Source organism: Gorilla gorilla, chromosome 1, assembly GCF_029281585.2.
Source record: "Gorilla gorilla gorilla isolate KB3781 chromosome 1, NHGRI_mGorGor1-v2.1_pri, whole genome shotgun sequence".
In the NCBI taxonomy this organism is placed as follows: domain Eukaryota; kingdom Metazoa; phylum Chordata; class Mammalia; order Primates; family Hominidae; genus Gorilla; species Gorilla gorilla.
The window spans coordinates 125,797,153-125,819,161 of NC_073224.2; the positions used below are offsets into that span (position 1 = coordinate 125,797,153).

The following is a 22,009-nucleotide window of genomic DNA, read 5'->3' on the forward strand; positions in this document are numbered from 1 at the left end:
CATACAGAATTTGCAGACTGATTAGTTGTTTTAATTAATTTGCTTTATTGTACAAAAAAAATCAGTAACAACAACCAAAAAGGAGAATGGATATACTTACAATGTCTGAAGATTGGAAAGAAATCTAAATACACCATCAGCAATATGAGTGACTCTGTTGTCTCCTAAATTCAATCTCTCCAATAAGCTCAGACCCACAAAGGCAGATTCATCCAGGCGGGTCAGCTGGTTATAGGACAAATCACTGAACACAAGAAATGTGGAAGGTAAGGAATTCATTGTATTTGATTCAACTTACAATTCTTATTATATCTACGTGGTAAATTTAGAGCCTTCTACAAATTTCTAGTAAAGAGGGATGTTACATCTCATTACTGCCCATGGGAATGATTTATTCCAATCTGCTCTAGTCTTAACTGCCTCCAGTGAAATGCTATCCAACACTTACAGTTCGGATAGTCTTTGGCAGAACTCCCATGCATCAGGGCTGATTCTTTCAATAGCATTCTGGCTCACATAGAGCTGCTGTAACATTCGCAAGCCATACAACCACCCCTTGTTCACTCGTGTAAGGTTGTTGTGTTCCAGTTCTCTGCAGAATTAGAGAAAGAGAAGAAATACGTTCCAAAACAAGGCAGTTCAATAACTAGCTTTAAATCTTAAGTTTTTCCCAGAGAAGCATATACCTTTGTTCAACCCAACTGAGCTGACCAATTCTATTCAATAAAAATGAATATCTTATTTAAGATTTAGTGCTTGGCCGGGCACAGTGGCTCACGCCTGTAATCCCAGCACTTTGGGAGGCCAAGGTGGGCGGATCACAAGGTCAAAAAATTGAGACCATCCTGACCAACATGGTAAAACCCCATCTCTACTAAAAATACAAAAATTAACTGGGCACGGTGGCACGCGCCTGTAGTCCCAGCTACTCGGGAGGCTGAGGCAGGAGAATCGCTTGAACCCATGAGGCAGAGGTTGCAGTGAGCCAAGATTGTGCCACTGCACTCCAGCCTGGCAACAGAGCAAGACTCTATCTCAACAACGACAACAAAAAAAGAGATTTAGTGCTAGAAGGTAGTAAGACTGTCCAAAATAGGAGCTCTACAAAACCAACAGGCCAAGTGGTATAGTATACGTGTTTGGATAAATTCTGATAATTTTCATTAGCCAAAACATTAAGAATATAAACTTTCTGGCCCGGCACGGTGGCTCACACCTGTAATCACAGCACTTTGGGAGGCCAAGGTGGGTGGATCACAAGGTCAGGAGTTCGACGCCAGCCTGACCAACATGGTGAAACCCCATCTCTACTAAAAATACAAAAATCAGCCAGGCCTGGTGGCACACGCCTGTAATCCCAGCTACTCAGGAGGCTGAGACAGGAGAGTCACTTGAACCTGGGAGGCAGAGGTTGCAGGAGCTGAGATCACACCATTGCACTCCAGCCTGGGCAACAGAGTGAGACTCCATCTCAAAAAAAAAAAAAAAAGAATATAAACTTTTTAGATGAGAAATTTGTAAGAATTATTTCAAAATTGATCAGTTAGCTAACAAAACTTTAAAGGTTTTATGTACACTTATTTCACATCAGTGACCAGGGAATGAATGAATGTATCTCTATAATCAGAACAACTACCCTAGCCATTCGACACTGAAAAGTCCCAAACAGACTACTTTCCTAATAATCACCTCTAGTCCCGAGTACTTACAGTTCTTCCATGTTATTCAAGCCAAAAAATGCTCCATCCTTAAGTTTGCTAATTCCATTCCGCTGCATTTTCAAAGATCTTAAGGAGTCAAGCCCTTGGAATGTAAGACCTTCCACAATTTTAATTCTGTTTCTTTTAAGTTCCCTTTAACAAAAATAGTTTTACAGTGAGGAAATTGGTTTGCTAAAATGTTCTAACAGTAATTAAATTAAAAAGAAAAAGACCCTGTAAGAAAAAACTATCTTCTTATAATCCGTCTATTTCGTTACTCACAAGAATTGGAGGTGAGGCAGCTTGAAAATCTTGGGTGGAATCATGCTAATTCGGTTACGGTTTAACTTTACCACTAATAAGGAACTTGATAAATTATCGAAGCAACCAGCCTCCAAGGTGGTTATTCTGTTGTTACTTAAATTCCTAAAATAAACAAGATAATAGCAAAAGAAAAAATTTAGTAAAATAAAAATTCTACCACTAGAAAGCTGCCAAAAATCTATGTCTAAGCCCCCAGCTCTATCACTTAATGCCCATCCACAACTTTATAAATCATTTAACTGCTCTGTTTCTTCATCTACAAAATTAAGAGGCTACCTACTTCATTTAGGTTGTTACAAAACAGGATGTGTGAATATGCTTTGTAAACTGGAAAACACTGGCACACATGCTAATTATCATTATATACAGTAAGCCACTGTTTAACAAATCTCTATTTACCTTTTAGAAAGCTTGGTTCAAAAAAAAAAAACAAAATTGAATCTCAAAATTACCCTTGATATCTACCAATATTTTCTGACAATAGTGCGATCTTTCTTTAGGGGGCTTGTGGGGTGAGTGGCAAAGCCAACCACCCAACACACCAACTCTAGGTTTGTCTCACATATGCATATAAAAAGCACAATAAATAACCAAATATTTTTGGATAGGTACTGATGAATAATAAACATGTGCTTTATTTTATTTTTATTTATTTATTATTATTATACTTTAAGTTTTAGGGTACATGTGCACAATGTGCAGGTTAGTTACACATGTATACATGTGCCATGCTGGTGCGCTGCACCCACTAACTCGTCATCTAGCATTAGGTATATCTCCCAGTGCTATCCCTGCCCCCTCCCCCCACCCCACAACAGTCCCCATAAACATGTGCTTTAAAGTAAATCTAATTTAATCTGTGTTACTTACAGGTATTTAAGCTGCATGCGAGGAAATGAAGATGTCTTGATTTCTGATATTATATTTGAGCTGAGGTCTAAACTCTCCAGAGCAGGGTAAAACTGGAGCGCCTGTGCATTTATTTCTGGGATTATATTATGGACTCTGTAAAATAAAGATTATAATGAAGCTGTTGCCACTGATCCACCCCAGGCCACAAAAATGTTAAATAATTAGAATCAACAATATATGTGCTTAAAAAAAAAAAATGTATACTTTTCATAATTTAAGTAAAAAACCTGAAAACTTACTAACTTACAATGAAAGTAGAGTAATATTAGATGTAGGTTCTCCAAAATATGGGATTTCTGTTAGTTCATTGTAATTCATTTTCCTAGGCAAGAGGAAAAACAGATTTAAATGTTTAGTGAGGGAAATATTACCTCTTGGATTCTACCTTCTGGCTAACACATATTCTTTAGAATAGGTGCCAAATTTGAAAAAGAATATGACTCAGAATGAGTTAGACTAAAATAAAAATATATTTATTGAGAAATTAGAGGTTTTAATGAGAAATGTATTTTCTTTCTTTTTTTTTTCCTTTTTTTTTGAGACAGAGTTTCATTCTTTTTGCCCAGGCTGGAGTGCAATGGTGCAATCTTGGCTCACTGCAACCTCTGCCTCCTGGGTTCAAGTGATTCTCCTGCCTCAGTCTCCTGAGTATCTGGGATTACAGGCATGCACCACCACGCCCGGCTAATTTTGTATTTTTGGTAGAGACAGGTTTCACCATGTTGGCCAAGCTGATCTCAAACTCCTGACCTCAGGTGATCCGCCCACCTTGGCCTCCCAAAGTACTGGGATTACCGGCGTGAGCCACCATGCCTGGCCAAGAAATGTATTTTCATAGTGTTGATCTACTATTGATATTAATATCAGAAAGGTTACGAAGTATTTTGCACATTAAATATTGTTAGTTCAAGCAAAGTTCTTTGAATAAGTTGGGTTTATGGCAGCTAATTTGAGTCCTTAAACAAAGAAGGCATAATCAGTCCATCCAGATCTCTCTTTCTCTAAATATATATAAACACACACACACAAATGTATATATTTTTTTTCTAAAGCTATACAAATGTTAGAGAGTGTTACTTGAGACCACAGATGAAATTTATCAGCCCACCCAGAGATGGAACCTATGACTAATTTTACAGATAACATAACATGTTGCATCTGATCCCAGCAGCCCTTTAAACAGTTTGTCTCAAATGTTTTAGTAGCAAATCTAATACAATCACATTTCATTAACCTGGTTTTTAGTCACTGAACAACCTCAACAATCTAGAACACAGAAAAGAAACCAGAAGTAAAGACCTTCAGGAAACCAACCAAAGTTACAAAGTCCATGCAATAAAGCTCATGCACTTCCCACTGAAGCATTTTCAGGCCTTTCCTCAGTGCCTACTCTTTCAGCTAACAAACTTGTCAACTGTGTACTCATCCACAACGTATTAGAAGCAGTGAATCTGGGGCCAGGAGGAGAGAATGCAGAGACAATGAGCATGAAGAAGTTATCCCTGTTAGCAAAGAATTAAAAAGGAAAGTAAATCTCAGGGTTCCGATGGTGTTAAGTGTAGAGGCAAATAGGCCTATATACCTTAACGGTTGTGCCTCTAGGAATGTAACAATGCAAAAACTAATATTAATAATATCTTAGAAAACTCCCTCCAAAATTACATAATACATCTCAGTATTAAAGGAAAAACTTTAGTTAAGAGAAAAACTTAATTCTATCAACCATTACATTCTCATACGATATCAAGAATACTCTATTTCATATAAATCTACTTTAGACATGATGCTCCCAATCTTAGATAACATGTCAAGACATTTAAAAAGGTTATACAACAGACTTTCACTGGCTGAAAATTTGGCCAAAATCAAAACATATTTACTCTGAAGAGGCGTAAATCTTACTTTTGGCCCCAGGAAGGTAAAATATTTCCCCCACAGCCTGCAACTTGAAATCACCAACCCAATGCCAAGACAGTCTGATAATAACAAAGCCAAAGAAAACATTTTAGGTTTTCAAATAATTTCTTTTAACTAATTTTTTCCTTCAATTTTTTTATGGCATCTCTGGATTAAACATCCCACAAATCACAATTTATTAAGTTCCCTCAGGAATTTAACATAACTTTAAATAAATAAAAATAACTTACACTTCCTGTAATGTTTGTGATTCCAAGCTGATGTTCCAGTTAGACAACCGATTATGACTCAAATCCCTGAAAGAGGACAAAATATCATTCTTAGTTTAGTCCTGGAAAGTAGACCTAAAGAAAAAAAAAGAAACTAAATAGAAATACAAAAAGTCCTCTTGGCCAGGTACAGTGGCTCATGCCTGTAATCCTGGCACTTGGGGAGGCTGAGGCAGGCGGATCACCTGAGGTCAGGAGTTCAAGACTCACCTGGCAAACACCATCTCTACTAAAAATACAAATATTTGCCAGGTGTGGCAGATCACCTGAGGTCAGGAGTTCAAGACTCACCTGGTGAAACCCCATCTCTACTAATAATACAAATATCAGCCAGGTGTGGTGGCACACGCCTGTAATCCCACCTACTCGGGAGGCTGAGGCAGGAAAATTACTTGAACCCAGGAGGCAGAGGTTGCAGTGAGCCAAGTTCACGTCACTGCATTCCAGCGTAGGTGACAGAGCAAGACTCTGTCTCAAAAAAAAAAATTTTTTTTTTGTTTTCTTTTTGAGACGGAGTCTCGCTCTGTTGCCCAGGCTGGAGTACAGTGGTGCAATCTCGGCTCACTGCAAGCTCTGCCTCCCAGGTTCACACCATTCTCCTGCTTCAGCCTCCCGAGTAGCTGGGACTACAGGCGCCCGCCACCATGCCCGGCTAATTTTTTTGTATTTTTAGTAGAGACGGGGTTTCACCGTGTTAGCCAGGATGGTCTTGATCTCCTGACCTCGTGATCTGCCCATCTCAGCCTCCCAAAGTGCTGGGTATACAGGCGTGAGACACCACACCCAGCCAAAAAAAATTTTTTAATAAAAAAAAAAAGTCCTCTTAAATGTCAATTTGAGTAGTATAGACAAGAATGTTTATAAAGGATGAATAAAAATGTATCTGAATTTCAAAATAGCTATTTTACTTTACGTGTGTGTATTTATATATGTGTGTGTAGCTTCTGAGTTTGGGAATATATTCACATGGTCCAATAATCAAAAAGTGTAAAAAGTCTCCCACTTTTGTTTCCAGCCACCCAATTCCCCTTCCCAGTAACAACAAATGAAAACATGCCATTTCTTGTGCAGACTTCTGGATATTTTATGCATGTACAGCAAATTTTTACAGAAATGACACAATTTACACATTATTTTGCCCCTTGCTTTTTTCACTCAATAATACATCTTAGATCATTCCATTGCAGTATTTAAAGAGTTTCTTTATTCCCTGTAGTGATTATGTATTATGCCTTAACTGTAAATACATTTGAAGATATATTTCACAAGTCAAAATGGTGAGCTTCTAAATTAAAATTGAAGTTGACCACATCCTTGATAGGGATGTGGTCTTCCTTTAAAAAAAAAAAGGCCAGGCATGGTGGCTCACGCCTGTAATCCCAGCACTTTGGGAGGCCAAGGCGGGTGGATCACCCGGGGTCAGGAGTTCAAGACCAGCCTGGCCAACATAGTGAAATCCATCTCTACTAAAAATACAAAAAAAATTAGCCAGGCATGGTGGCACGCACCTGTAATCCCAGCTACTCAGGAGGCTGAGGCAGGAGAATCGCTTGAACCCTTGAGGCGGAGGTTGTAGTGAGGTTGTAGTGAGCCAAGACTGCACCACTGCACTCCAGCCTCGGTGACAAAGCAAGACTCTGTCTCCAAAAAAAAAAAAAAAAAAAAAAAGCAATCCACCTTCAGGAAGAGGAAATTAATCTCACCCCAAATTATGTTAATAATAATGACGGCATTGGTGGCCAGCATTTATAAAGGCAGGCATTCTTCTATGCACCTGACACATATTAACTGGCTAAATCCACACAACAATCTTATGAGGCAAATACTTTTAAAATACTTTCCTAATATAAAAACAGGCATAGAAAGATCACTGATTGGCCAATCTAAGGTCACACAACTAATAAAAGTTATAAATTTGAAATTTCATCTCACTTCTAGCAAGTACTTTATTAGATACAGTAGAGATTTCACTGAAATTAGTCAAGTCTAAATAGTTAAATAGGCTTTAAAAATTCACCTTGATGCTTCTGGCATCTTTACAAGGCTGAGGTGGAATGCAGCCCACACAAGCTGTCTGCCTAAAAGATGTGCTGTATGTTACAATATGGCTAGCAACAGGGACACATTACAGAAACATTACAGATCACTTTATCTCACTATGCCACCATAGGCAGTTGACAGATGCATGCAAGTTTGAATAATGTCTCTATCACATTAGAACAATTTGTTCTCAGCTAGATTCATGTCGGCCCATCTGTAAAAGCTAGCCACTTTCATTTAAGAGCTTAATTTACACCATGACATAACTAAAGCTGTGTGTTAAACCATCACTTTTCCACAACAGTTCTAAAATATTCCAAGATGTCTGGCACAAGGTATCAGCTCAAGGACACTCATGAATGGAGGAGGGTGTCAGAAAATATAAAAGATAAAAATATGAATTCACTACACATAAAAATCTCATATTCAGATACTTCATCCAATTCACTCTTGCTACTAAACAACAAACACATACACTTGTATAAAAATATAAGTGAAAAGATGTTTTTTGTTGTTGTTTTGTGGTGTTTTGACTCAAGGAGAAATTCAACTGTTCTAATTTAAGTTAGATATTCTATATTCTACTCCAAGCTGGTTAGTCTGGCAAATGAAGAGCTAATATCATCTGTGTAGCAGGCTAGCATAATATGATCTAATTTTGTATCTGGTGACTACTATAACTTAGCAGTTTTCCCCTTCCAGATTAAGGGCTTTCATTTTAATCCTAACAGTGTTCGTAATGCCTTTCCCAACCCTAAATCTTCCTGGCAATGTAACTCTTGACTGTATTCATCCCCTAGAGTTCTCCTATGAATGTCAATAATCATTGACCCACATAATCATTTTTAAAGAAAATAATTATTAAAGAAATCTGAAGCAATAAAATGAAACTCAATTTATACATTATAAATAACTTAGTATTTGGTATTAGTGAAAACTGTCCAGTGTCCTCTGTTTTGGGAAAGAGTAATTTTCTCCTATCTTTGAAGAACCTATAGGCTTTTCAATGCAACCCAAAGGATACCTGAAATACTTTGCAGCCTCTGTACCGGATAATGTTGTTGAAAGGATATATGCTTTCAAACAGCCTCATAGGTCAGAGCCCCATATAATGAGGCTCTCTGGACCCTCTAAAACAAACCCACATTTAGTAAGATTAAAAAACACTAAAGGTGAACTGAAATATATTCCCAAAGCAGTACTATCATAGAAAGCAACTAATATACATCAGCATCAGTACAACTGTTTTAAGTTATCAAGTGTCTAACTAGAATTATATGGATTGATCTGATGAGTCATGCATACAATAAACACTTATTGGACCATGTGCCAGGCAGTGGACTAAGCGCTAGGGTTGTAAGCACTGTCAACTTTAGTAACCTTTTTCTTTTTCCGAAAGCAACACTTAACAATTCTCAGAGGTGCAGTCACTCCAAAACTGTAAGAAAATTCAACATCAACTCTACTATTCTCCTTTACTGCAAATGGGTAAATTAGCTTTTACGCCTAATTTCACTCTGGAATTTGATCAAATGACACGTGCACACAGGAGTGCACAGGCATACTCGTGTTCCCCTTAAGCATGCCTTTCCTATTTCTTTTTTTAAAAGTACCTCCCAAAAGACAGAAGACTAAAATATGAAGACTTCGGGGCCAGGCGCAGTGGCTCACACCTGTAATCCCAGCACTCTGGGAGGCCGAGGTGGGTGGATCGCCTGAGGTCAGAAGTTCGAGACAAGCCTGGCCAACATAGTGAAATCCATCTCTACTAAAAATACAAAAATTAGCCAGGCATGGTGGCAGGCACCTGTAATCCCAGCTACTCGGGAGCCTGAGGCAGGAGAATCGCTTGAACCCAGGAGGTGGAGGTTGCAGTGAGCTGCGATCGTGCCACTGCACTCCAGCCTGGATGACTGAGCTAGACTCCATCCCCAAAAAAATTAAAAAATTAAAAATAAACAAATAAATGAAGACTTCAAATATCAGATTTAAAACTCGTGGAATATGGATTTGGATGATTTTAAAAATTGAAGTCTCTCACTGTTCTTCCCAATGCCCATTAATTCCAGGTGGTTTGCATAATTTTTTTTAAAAAAGCAGGAGTCCTGAAATGGAGAACTCTCTTTCAAATATCCCTAAAATGTACTTAAGAACTTGAAGTAATCTAAAGCTCTGTTGCCTAGGCTGAAATGCAGTGGTGACATCACACCTCACTGCAGCCTTCACCTCCCAGGCTCAAGCAATGCTCCCACCTCAGTCTCCTTACAGCTGGGACCACAGGCAAATGCCACCAAGCCCAGCTAATTTATTCTGTTTTGTAGAAATGGGGTCTCCCTATGTTGCCCAGGCTGTAAACCTAATGCTTAATAAACTTAACCTAAAGTCTAGCTCTGTAACAGTCTTTCCTTTATTTTCTAACACCACTAATATCTGAATATTTATAGATATGATGACAGAGGAGTAAAGGTCTCTCAGAGGGCCTGATCTCAATGTTGTAAACTCAGTTCCCACTCATGCTAATCTACAAGGATGTAGCTGTAATAAATGATGAATTATTAATGTCCCTGATATCATGTGGAGCCAGAGGTGCCATTAACATAGTCGTTTAGTCCAATCAGGGGTAAATTATTTATAGGACGTACAAAGCAATCACAACAGTTCGAAGAGAAAATCAAGTTCAGCAAGCTAATTGCAACAAAGTCCTACAGCAACAGAAATGGAGGGGTTTTCTTCTGCACAGTCACACATACATCTGAATCATCAACAATTTTGTTTTCAAGAATATGCAGCAATAATAGGCTAAACCGGGAACTTCAGCAACTTCTGACAAAGAGGCCCTTTGTAAAAGTTAAAGCATAAGAAAATATTGTATCTAATATTTTGGGTATGACAGTGCTTCATTTAGCCTGCATAATTTATACTTCCTTTTGTGAATGGAAATCCTTGCCTTGTTAAGAGTGTACCTAGCATAATTTAGTTTTAAAAATAATACTTGGCCGGGCACAGTGGCTCACGCCTGTAATCACAGCACTTTGGGAGACCGAGGCACGTGGATCACCTGAGGTCAGGAGTTCAAGACCAGCCTGGCCAACATGGTGAAACCCCATTTCTACTAAAAATACAAAAAATTAGCCAGGTGTGGTGGCGTGTGGCTGTAATCCCAGCTACTCAGAGGCTGAGATAGGAGAATCGCTTGAACAGGAGGCGGAAGTTGCAGTGAGCCAAGATGGTGCCACTGCACACCAGCCTGAGCAACAAGAGTGAAACTATCTCAAAAAAAAAAAAAAAAAACCTCAGGGTTACCATTATAATCAATTACCATATTGTGATTTAACGTGCTTATGATCTTGAATATTCTTGGAGTAAACTGAACTAAACACAAGAATTCTAAAACAACTCTGAAAATTGTCTGCTCTTGTAAGTTGGCTTTTCCTCTACAACTAACAGCTTTACACTAAAAGCTCTCACTTCTTGGAACTTTCAGTCTTCCTTTCTGTAACAGGCTACTTAACTTTTTACAAAATTTGTTTCTAATCAATTGCCATAGGCTAGGAGACCCCACCTCCTGTTAGAACTATCTGAATTAGGAGTAAATGAGATCTGAGTCTTTTCTGTGAATAAATGCTTCCTGGAAGCATTTTTGCTTTGTGGTTGAACTAGAAATGGCTAGCTATATTGGATAAACATTAGGTAAAGATCTTCAGGATAGACCGGGCACAGTGGTTCACGCCTGTAATCCCAGCACTTTGGGAGGCCAAGGCGGGCGGATCACCTGAGTTCAGAAGTGCGGGACCAGCCTGACCAACATGGAGAAACCCCATCTCTACTAAAAATACAAAATTAGCCAGGCATGGTGGCGCATGCCTGTTAATCCCAGGTACTTGGGAGGCCGAAGCAGGAGAATCACTTGAACCCGGGAGGCGGAGGTTGTGGTGAGCAGAGATCCCCCCATTGCACTCCAGCCTGGGCAACAAGAATGAAACTCTGTCTCAAAAAAACAAACAAACAAAAAAACAAGAATTTAGTTACAAGTTGATTTACACCACACTTCACTACTGTTCCTCTGTTAATGGTTTAACTTTAAAACTGCTAATCACCCACTAGTTATTCTGGCAATTATTCTGCCAGTTATTTGTTACAAATAACGTAATTACAGTCTTTTTTGGGAAAGGCTGAGGAAGGCAAAAGGAGATAGAGAATACAAATACCTTAAAAAACTGGTTTACAACAAAGTAAAGTTCAATTAACTATTCCATTCTCCAGGTTTTTCTGCCAAACATGAAATAAATAATTTCGATAGAGTGTAATTACTTAAATTGCTTTTATTTTTTATTTGCACCAACTGAGTATTGTAACATTTTTCATGACTGAAATAATACAGAATAAATGTGTTGAGTCATTTTCTCTAGCATAGGAAATATAAGAATGCTTTCAGAGTATTTCTAAAAAACATTTTGCTAAGCCTTTAGTTAATATGATGTGATCTTTTCTCAACTGGTTAAACGCCAGTTTTCCATCAGGATTGAAAGACCTTTAAAGAATAAAGCATATAAAATGTCATCGATCTAAGATGAAGGAAATGTATTTTCTAGCATTAGGAAACCAAGTGATTATCTTAATATACAAGCAATCCTTTGATTACTCATGTGCTGATTTTATTTGTTTTACATTGGAAAATGCAAAACATTTTTAATATAATGAAACATAATTAGGACATTAATCTCTACAAAAATAAATGGGTCCTCCAAAGCAGAAAATAATTTTAAAGAATTAAGTATGCTGGGCGCAGTGGCTCATGCCTGTAATCCCAGTACTTTGGGAGGCCGAGGCGGGCGGATCACAAGGTCAGGAGATCGAGACCATCTTGGCTAACACGGTGAAACCCCGTCTCTACTAAAAATATAAAAAATCAGCCGGGCATGGTGGCGGGTGCCTGTAGTCCCAGCTACTCGGGAGGCTGAGGCAGGAGAATGGCGTGAACCCGGGAGGCAGAGGATGCAGTGAGCCGAGATTGCGCCACTGCACTCTAGCCTGGGCGACAGAACGAGACTCTGTCTCAGAAAAAAAAAAAAAAAAAAGAATTAAGTAAAGCACAGATTTCCTCAACTAACATTCAATAAGCAAAAATTGCTTATGGTTCAGTGGTTCTCCATCACAGCTGCACATTAGCCTCACTAGGGAAGATTAATATTGATAGTTAAGTCCCACCCCAGACCAAACAAATCAGAGAATCACCGGGATAAGGCCAATATTATTATTATTATTATTATTATACTTTAAGTTCTAGGGTACATGTGCACAACGTGCAGGTTTGTTACATATGTATACATGTGCCACATTGGTGTGCTGCATCCATTAACTCGTCATTTACATTAGGTATATCTCCTAATGCTATCCCTCCCCCCTCCCCCCATCCCACAACAGGCCCTGGCATGTGATGTTCCCCACCCTGTGTCCAAGTGTTCTCAACAATGGTATTTTGTAAAAGCTCTCCAAGCAACAGTCTAACATACAGGTGGGGCTGAGAACGTTACCAGTCCAGAAATCCATCTAATAACCCAAAGCCTGATGGGCAGAGGATGTTCTGAGTTCACATGAGATCTGGTGGCTTTAAAGTGTGCAGCTGGCCGGGCACAGTGGCTCACGTCTGTAATCCCAGCACTTTGGAAAGCCAGGGCAGGTGGATCACCTGAGGTCTGGAGTTCGAGACCAGCCTGGCCAACATGGAGAAACCCCCGTCCCTACTAAAAATATAAAAATTAGCCGGGTGTGGTGGCACGTGCCTGTAATCCCAGCTACTCGGGAGGCTGAGGCAGGAGAATCGCTTAAACCCAGGAGGCAGAGGTTGCAGTGAGCCAAGATGGCACCACTGCACTCAAGCCTGGGCAACAGAACAAGACTCCGTCTCAAAAAAAAAAAAAAAAAGAGTGAGCAGCCAGGCGCAGTGGCTCATGCCTGTAATCCCAGCTTTTTAGGAGGCTGAGGTGGGCAGATTACTAGAGTTCAGGAGTTCCAGGCCTGGGAGACTCCATATCAAAAAAAAAAAAAAAGTGTGCAGTAGCCAAGCATGGTGCCTCATATCTATAATGCCAGTAATTAGAAGGCTGAAGCAGGCAGACTGCTTGAGATTCAGAGTTCAAGACCAGCCTGGGCAACATGGCGAGACCCTGTCTCTATAAAATCGACACAAAATTAGCCAGGCATGGAGGCACACGTCTGTAGTCCCAGCTACTTGGAAGGCTGAGGTGGGAGGATCCTCAAAGCCCAGGGAGGTTGAGGCTGCACTGAGCCATGATTGCAACACTGAACTCCAGCCTGGGCGTGGTGGCTCATGCCTGTAATCCCATCACTTTGGGAAGCCAAGGTGGGTGGATCACCTGAGGTCAGGAGTTTGAGACCAGTCTGGCCAACATGGCAAAACCACACTCTACTAAAAATATAAAATCATTAGTAAGGCATGGTGGCAGGCACCTGTAATCCCAGCTACTCAGGAGGCTGAGGCAGGAGAATTGCTTGAAACTGGGAGGTGGAGGTTGCAGTGAGCTGAGATCTCACCACTGCACTCCAGCCTGGGCAGCACAGAGAGACTTTGTCTCAAATAAATAAATAAATAAGAGAGACCCTGTCTCTAAATAAATAAATAATAGCGTGACACCTCCCCTACACAACTCTCTCTCTCACTCCTGCTTTTGCCATGTGAATTGCCTGCTCCCGCTTTGCCTTTTGCCACGAGTAAAAGCTCCCTGAGGCCTCACCAGAAGCCAAGCTGATGCCAGTGCCACACTTCCTGTACAGCCTACAGAACTGTGAGCCAGTTAAACTTCTTTTCTTTATAAATTACCCAGTCTGATTTAATTGTATATAGCAGTGCAAGAGACTAATACACCAGGGTATAATTGTGTAACAACCAAGCCCAAGTGATCTGTATCAGATCTGTATTAGATCAGATTTCTTTAGGCTCTCTTGTTGCAGATTTTCTTGTTCAGATATCTTATAAACTAACAAAAATGTCTTGAAGATATCACTAGATTTTAAAGGCTCACATTTGCTGTTTACCACTTCTCCAGATATACCAGGATAAAGAAGATAAAATATGTTAAAATCCTTAATACAGTGAAAGCATCGTATATGCTTTGAAATGACTGTTGCAAGTGAAAAAGTTCATTGTAACAGTATCATGCAAGCCAGGGGCAAAGCATATTGGATTCTGGAAACATAGCAGCTTTTCCCACGCCTCATCCCCAATTTGGTTGAGGGATTTACTACATCTTTTATTTACTTAATTTTTTTACTTGGCCACTAATATCCAGTTAAAGTGTTTCTTTTGCAAACTAAAACTGCTGTTTCTGCTACTGTCTAAAAAAGATAATCTTTCTATTACATGAGATTATGTGAGAGACATCCACAATACTTTTGAAGTATCTCAACTTTACAAATGGGTGGCTGGAGGCTGAGCACGGTGGCTCACGCCTGTAATCCAGCACTTAGGGAGGCTGAGGTGGGCGGATCACCTGAGGTCAGGAGTTTGAGACCAGCCTGGCCAATATGGTAAAACCCCATCTCTACTAAAAATACAAAAATCAGTCAGGCCTCGTGGTGGGTGCCTGTAATCCCAGCTACTCGGGAGGCTGAGGCAGGAGAATTGCTTGAACCCAGGAGACAGAGGCTGCACTGAGCTGAAATCACCCCACTGCATTCCAGCCAATCACGAGGTCAAGAGATCGAGACTATCCTGGCCAATATGGTGAAACCCCGTCTCTACTAAAAATACAAAAATTAGCTGGGTATGGTGGCACGTGCCTGTAGTCCCAGCTACTTGGGCGACAGAGCAGGACTCTGTCTCAAAAAATTAAAAAAAAAAATAGAAATGGGTGACCAGTATACAGTTTCAGACCACTAAAAACACCTCCATCTACAGCTGTCAGCCATCATGACACTGCATGCAACTACTTATTCATTAATATTTAGTAACTATCTAACGGATGCTGCAAGGCTCTATAAAAACAAAGATAAGAAAAAAATGAAAGATTACTTATGGATACGTTTTTCCGAATTTTGAGGCAATTAGACGAAACATCCCAGATGCAGAGTCAGATGGGAACCAGAGTTAGTAATAACTTTTTGGGCCAGGCGCGGTGGCTCATGCCTGGAATCCCAGCACTTTGGGAGGCCAAGGTAGGCAGATCACGAGGTCAGGAGTTTGAGGCCAGCCTGGCCAACATGGTGAAACCTCGTCTCTAGTAAAAATACAAAATTCAGCCAGGCGTGTGGTACATGCCTGTAATCCCAGCTACTCAGGAGGCTGAGGCAGGAGAATCCCTTGAACCCAGGAAGCAGAGGTTGCAGTGAGCCAACATTGTGCCATTGCACTCCAGCCTGGGCAACAAGAGCAAAATTCCGTCTCAAAAAAAAAAAAAAAAAACTTTCAGTGTTCCCATATTTAGAATTTTTCTTTGTTTAAAAAGATGATTTTGAAATAATTAGCTAAGATAATGCCCTGATTCATTCACAACATTTACTATGGATAATGAGGTACCTTGAAAAGAAACCATATAGTAAGATAGTTAAAAGACCAGAAGCAGGCCGGGCACAGTGGCTCACGCCTGTAATCCCAGCACTTTGGGAGGCCGAGACGGGTGGATCATGAGGTCAGGAGACCAAGACCATCCTGGCTAACACGGTGAAACCGCGTCCTACTGAAAATACAAAAAATTAGCCGGGCGTGGTGGTGGGTGCCTGTAGTCCCAGCTACTCCGCAGGCTGAGGCAGGAGAATGGCATGAACCTGGAAGGCGGAGCTTGCAGTGAGCCGAGATTGCGCCACTGCACTCCAGCCTGGGCAACAGAGCAAGACTCCGTCTCCAAAAAAATAAATAAAGAAAAAAGACCAGAAGCAAATGAGAATGGGTTGCTTTAACTTGTTTTAAAATTTCTCCTGATAGGCTGGGGGCAGTGGCTCACGCCTGTAATCCCAGCACTTTGGAAGCCCAAAGTGGGCCAATCACGAGGTCAAGAGATTGAGACCATCCTGGCCAACATGGTGAAACCCCGTCTCTACTAAAAATACAAAAATTAGCTGGGTGAGGTGGTACGTGCCTGTAGTCCCAGCTACTTGGGAGGCTGAGGCAGGAGAATCGCTTGAACCTGGGAGGCGGAGGTTGCAGTGAGCCAAGATTGTGCCACTGCACTCCAGCCTGGCGACAGAGCAAGACTCCGTCTCAAAAAAAAAAAAAAAAAAAAAAAAATTTGGGCCAGGCGCAGTGGCTCACACCTGTAATCCCAGCACTTTGGGAGACTGAGGCAGGCGGATCACGAGGTCAGGAGTTCGAGATCAGTCTGGCCAACATGGTGAAGCCCCGTCTTGACTAAAAATACAAAAATTAGCTAGGCATGGTGGTGGGCGCCTGTAATCCCAGCTACTTGGGAGGCTGAAGCAGAATCGCTTGAACTCGGGTGGCAGTGAGCCGAGATTGTGCCACTCCACTCTAGCCTGGGCAACAAAGCAAGACTCCACCTCAAAACAAACAAACAAACAAACAAAAAAAAAGATTTCTCCTGATTTCCCTCCAAAGGTATAACCTTTCTTTTTTCTTTTCTTTTTTTTTTTTTTTTTTTGAGATGGAGTCTTGCTCTGTTGCTAGAGTGCAGTGGTCTCAGCTCACTACAACCTCTGCCTCCCGGGCTCAAGCGATTCTCCTGCCTCAGCCTCCAGAGTAACTGGGATTACAGGCGCCCGCCACCACAGCTGGCTAATTTTTGTATTTTTAGTAGAGATGGGGTTTCACCATCTTAGCCAGGCTGATCTCGAACTCCTGACCTCGTGATGTACCCGCCTCTGCCTCCCAAAGTGCTGGGATTACAGGTGTGAGCACTGTGCCCAGCCATCTGTACCTTTTTTAAAGGGGCTCATTTTCTCTCTCTTTTTTTTTTTTTTTAAAAAAAAATAGGATCTTGCTCTATCTCCCAGGCTGGAGTACAGCAGCACGATTTCGGCTCATTACAACCTCTGCCTCCCAGGCTCAAGCAATCCTCCTACCTCAGCCCCCCAAGTAACTGGGACTAGAGGTGTGTACCAGCATACCTGGCTAACTGTTGCACTTTTTTTTGACAGAGAGTGGGTTTTGCCACGTTGCCCAGCCTAATCTTGAACTCCTAGGCCAGTGATCAGCCGGCCTCAGCTTCCGAAAGTGCTGGGATTACAGGCGTGAGCCACTGCACCAGGTCACAGGGCTCATTTTCAATTTACCACCTTGTGGTTTAAAGCTATTAAAGTAGATTACTTTCACATTTCAGCTAGATTATCCAACCGCAAGTTACAAAGTTATCTCAAAAAATATTGCCTCCTCTGGCCGGTTGTGGTGGCTCACAACTGTAATCCCAACACTTTGGGAGGCCGAGGTGGGCAGATCACCTGAGGTTGGGAGTTCGAGACCAGCCTGACCAACATGGAGAAACCCCATCTCTACTAAAAATACAAAATTAGCCGGGCGTGGTGGTGCATGCCTGTAATCCCAGCTACTCGGGAGGCTGAGGCAGGAGAAGCGTTTGAACCTGGGAGGCGGAGGTTGCAGTGAGCTGAGATTGGACCATTGCACTCCAGCCTAGGCAACAAGAATGAAACTATTCCGTCTCAAAAAAAAAAAAAAAAAAAAAAGTAGAAAGGAACTGCAAATGATCTGCCCCTTTAGGAAGGAAATATGAAATACAGGCAAAGCTATGAAGTTTTTGCTTGACATCACACAAGTCATTGCTAGTGAGCTCATACTCTTTTAAGGGATCAAGACTAAATCCATGGGAGGCCGAGGTGGGTGGATCACCTGAGGTCAGGAGTTCAAGACCAGCCTGGCCAACATGGTGAAACCCCGTCTCTACTAAAAATACAAAAATTAGCCTGGCGTGGTGGTGGGCACCGGTAATCCCAGCTACTTGGGAGACTAAGGCAGGAGAATCGCTCAAACCCAGGAGGCGGGGGTTGCAGTGAACCAAGATCCCACCACTACACTCCAGCCTGGGCAACACAGCAAGACTCCATCTGAAAAAAAAAAAAAAGACTAAATCCACATGTTAATAGTGAAAACATAAAGACACATGCACATGTATGTTTACTGTGGCACTATTCACAATAGCAAAGACTTGGAACCAACCCAAATGTCCATCAATGATAGACTGGATTAAGAAAATGTGGCACATATATACACATGGAATACTATGCAGCCATAAAAAAGGATGAGTTCATATCCTTTGAAGGGACATGGATGAAGCTGGAAACCATCATTCTCAGCAAACTATTGCAAGGACAAAAAACCAAACACCGCGTGTTCTCACTCATAGGTGGGAAATGAACAATGAGAACACATGGACACAGGAAGGGGAACATCACACATCGGAGCCTGTTATGGGGTGGGGGGAGGGGGGAGGGATAGCATTAGGAGATATACCTAATGTAAATGACGAGTTAATGGGTGCAGCATACCAACATGGCACATGTATACATATGTAACAAACCTGCAAGTTGTGCACATGTACCCTAGAACTTAAAGTAGAATAAATAAATAAATAAATAGTGAAAACATTTTGCCAGGGTTACTAAAATAGCTACAGAGGTTGAAGCTCAAGTCACACATGGAAAGACTTCCCTAGAGCTATTCAACATAAGCTTATGTCCTCTATGCTAAAAAACGAATCTGTTCACAACTATTATAAAGAAACAAATGCAAACAAATTTTAAACAATTATAATGAAAATAGAAAGAACTAAAAAACTATAGGTAACTAAGTATATAAATAATTCAATAAATTAATCAAGTACAGCACTGGTTCCCAATACTGATCCATGACAAAATTTTTAGCAGCTGGCCAGGCACAGTGGCTAATGCCTGTAATCCTAGCACTTTGGGAGGCCAAGGTGGGCGGATCACCTGAGGTCAGGAGTTCGAGACCAGCCTGGCCAACATGGCAAAACCCCTTCTCTACTAAAAATACAAAAATTAGCTGGGCGTGGTGGAGGGCGCCTATAATCCCTACTCGGGAAGCTGAGGCAGGAGAATCACTTGAACCCGGGCGACAGAGGTTGCAGTGAGCCGAGATCAGGCTGCTTCACTCCAGCCTGGGTGAAAGTGAGAAACTCCATCTCAAAAAAAAAGAAAAAAAATTTAACAGTCTACAGTGAAATAAAACAGTAAGGAAAAGGTTACTTTTATTTCATAAAGCTAAATCTATATAATCTATAGAAGCGTCCTTAACCCTAAAAATACATACTTCTTAATGTTTTGGTACTATCATGAAATGACCAAGACAACACATCACTGGGGGAAAGGGGTTCTAACAAAGTTACTTTGCAAAATAAGAAGTTGAGTGATAAACCTAGTCTTTCAATGCTGTGTATGTGTGTGTAATCAGAACAACGTGAAACAGAGCTCTATACCCACAGAGAACCCAGTCAAGCTCTGAATGATCAAATAATATTCTAGAGAGTTTCTCATACAGAGAAGCATAAAGACAGTATCTGAGTATGTTTCCAAAAATCAGTATTAATGAATTTTGTCCATAATCATTTTGATGGTCACAAGTTTGAGCATATATTTGAATCCCTAATATATTTAAAGCATTACATGTATTTCAACATTCAAAATTACATAAAGAAACCCAAATGTACTTGGTGGTTTTATAGCTAAAGGCAACTGCTGAAGAATGTTTCATTTCTCAATTTAAAATAGTACGGTACTATCTTTTAATATTCTAAGAGTTCTACCAATGTAAGACTTCCATCCAATTACATTTCTACAACTGAATTGTTCTCTAAGTCATTTCACTTCAACTGAAAATGTCATTTCATTATAGGACATTAAAAATTCTGAATGTCACTTGGCTCTAGGCAATTAGTCTTGATTAAACAAAAATCAAACCTTAACACAAAAATATATCTTACATAAAATTACTTCTAAATGTTTACCAACCAACGGAGAATCTTAAACGTAGGCCCGGCTGTGGCCAAGCGCAGTGGCTCGTGCCTGTAATCCTAGCACTTTGGGAGGCCAAGGTGGGCAGATCACCTGAGGTCAGGTGTTCAAGACCAGCCTGGCCAACATGGTGAAACCCCGTCTCTACTGAAAATACAAAAATTAGGTGGGCATACTGGCTCAAGTCTGTAATCCCAGCTACCTGGGAGTCTGAGGCAGGAGAATCACTGGAACCCAGGAGGCAGAGGCTGCAGTGAGCCGAGATCGTGCCACTGCACTCCAGCCTGGGTGACAGAGCAAGACTCTCTCTTAAATAAAAAAAAAAAAAAAAAAAAAAAAAGTAGGCCAGGCCGGGCTTGGTGGCTCATGCTTGTAACCCCAGCACTTTGGGAGGCTGAGGTGGGTGGATCACCTGACATCAGGAGTTTAAGACCAGACTGGCCAACATGGTGAAACCCCACCTCTACTAAAAATACGAAAAATTAGCCAGGCATGGTAGCACACGCCTGTAATCCCAGCTACTTGGGAGGCTGAGGCAGGAGAATTGCTTGAACCTGGGAAGCAGAGGTTGCAGTGAGCCGAGGTCACACCATTGCACTCCAGCCTGGGCAACAAGAGCGCGACTCCATCTCAAAAAAAAAAAAAAAAAAGTATAGGTCACATTCATTTCAATTACAGCTAAATGAAGCTGTTTTGTCAAATCTGTGCCAGACTTACTGTTATAATCAGGTAGGTCTTCCAAGAATGTCTTAGAAAAAGGCACTTGCTGCATAACAAAGAGACTGTGCTAGGTTTAACTGACACTACACTGCACACTGATAGGAGTTTTTAAATTTGGGTCAATAAAACCAGAAGTGACTACAGGTGTCACTACCATGAAAGAGAAAGCATCTTACTACACTGCAGTTCTATGTTTACTAAAAGATTTGATTATTTATGTTAATTTTTTCAATGACTACATGAGGTAGCTTTCTTTCCTATCTGTGCTAACCTATTTGCAAATATATAAATACTTATTAACCTCCGCAACACCTCTGATTTGTATTCTATTTCCAATAAAAATCCAAGCAGCCTCTCATATTTTAATTGCACTTCAACCTGTTTTTTTAGTGATGACTCTTTCTTTTTTTTTTTGAGACAGAGTTTCACTCTTGTTGCCCAGGCTGGAGTGCAATGGCACGATCTCGGCTCACCCCAACCTCGCCCTCCCGGGTTCAAGTGATTCTCCTGCCTCAGGGTGTAGCTAGTATTACAGGCACGCGCCACCACACCCAGCTAACTTTGCATTTTTAGTAGAGATGGGGTTTCTCCATGTTGGTCAGGTTGGTCTCGAACTCCCAACCTTAGGTGATCCGCCCGCCTCAGCCTCCCAGAGTGCTGGGATTACAAGCGTGAGCCACCGCACCCGGCCCCTCTTCCTCCCCGACCCCCGCTCCCCCGAGACGGAGTCTCGCTCTCTTTTCAGGCTGGAGTGCAGTGGCGTGATCTCAGCTCACTGCAACCTCCACCTCCCGGGTTCAAGCGATTCTCCTGCCTCAACCTCCCGAGTAGCTGGGACTACAGGCGCGCACCACCACACCCAGCTAATTTTTTTGTATTTTTAGTAGAGACGGGGTTTCACCATGTTGGCCAGGATGGTCTCGATCTCTTGACCTCGTGATCGGCCCGCCTCGGCCTCCCAAAGTGCTGGGATTACAGGCGTGAGCCACCGCGCCTGGCCCAGTGATGACTCTTTCTTAACGACTCCATCAGAAATCTGTCAGTTAATAAACGTGCTGCTCAGTTACTGACGAGAAATAACTGTATGTTAGTGGTTAAGAAGCCCCATAATTGCAGCATTTAATACCTGCTGTTGTTCCTAATACCACCAGGCTGACTCAGACTAAGGAG

General features: G+C 41.3%; 1 protein-coding gene across 4 annotated transcripts in view; it reads right to left on the reverse strand.

The window, feature by feature from the left end:
- Nucleotides 1-22,009, reverse strand: part of LRIG2 (leucine rich repeats and immunoglobulin like domains 2) — a 59,044-nt gene that overhangs the window by 35,758 nt on the left and 1,277 nt on the right. For all 4 annotated transcript variants that reach the window (XM_055355215.2, XM_055355223.2, XM_063699148.1 and 1 more), the window contains exons 2-8: nucleotides 5,084-5,149; nucleotides 3,184-3,258; nucleotides 2,895-3,029; nucleotides 1,983-2,126; nucleotides 1,710-1,853; nucleotides 449-592; nucleotides 101-244 (exon numbers count right to left, since the gene is read on the reverse strand). In XM_055355215.2, coding sequence (XP_055211190.1) covers nucleotides 101-244; nucleotides 449-592; nucleotides 1,710-1,853; nucleotides 1,983-2,126; nucleotides 2,895-3,029; nucleotides 3,184-3,258; nucleotides 5,084-5,149 — 852 coding nt within the window. The remainder of the gene's footprint in view (nucleotides 1-100; nucleotides 245-448; nucleotides 593-1,709; nucleotides 1,854-1,982; nucleotides 2,127-2,894; nucleotides 3,030-3,183; nucleotides 3,259-5,083; nucleotides 5,150-22,009) is intronic.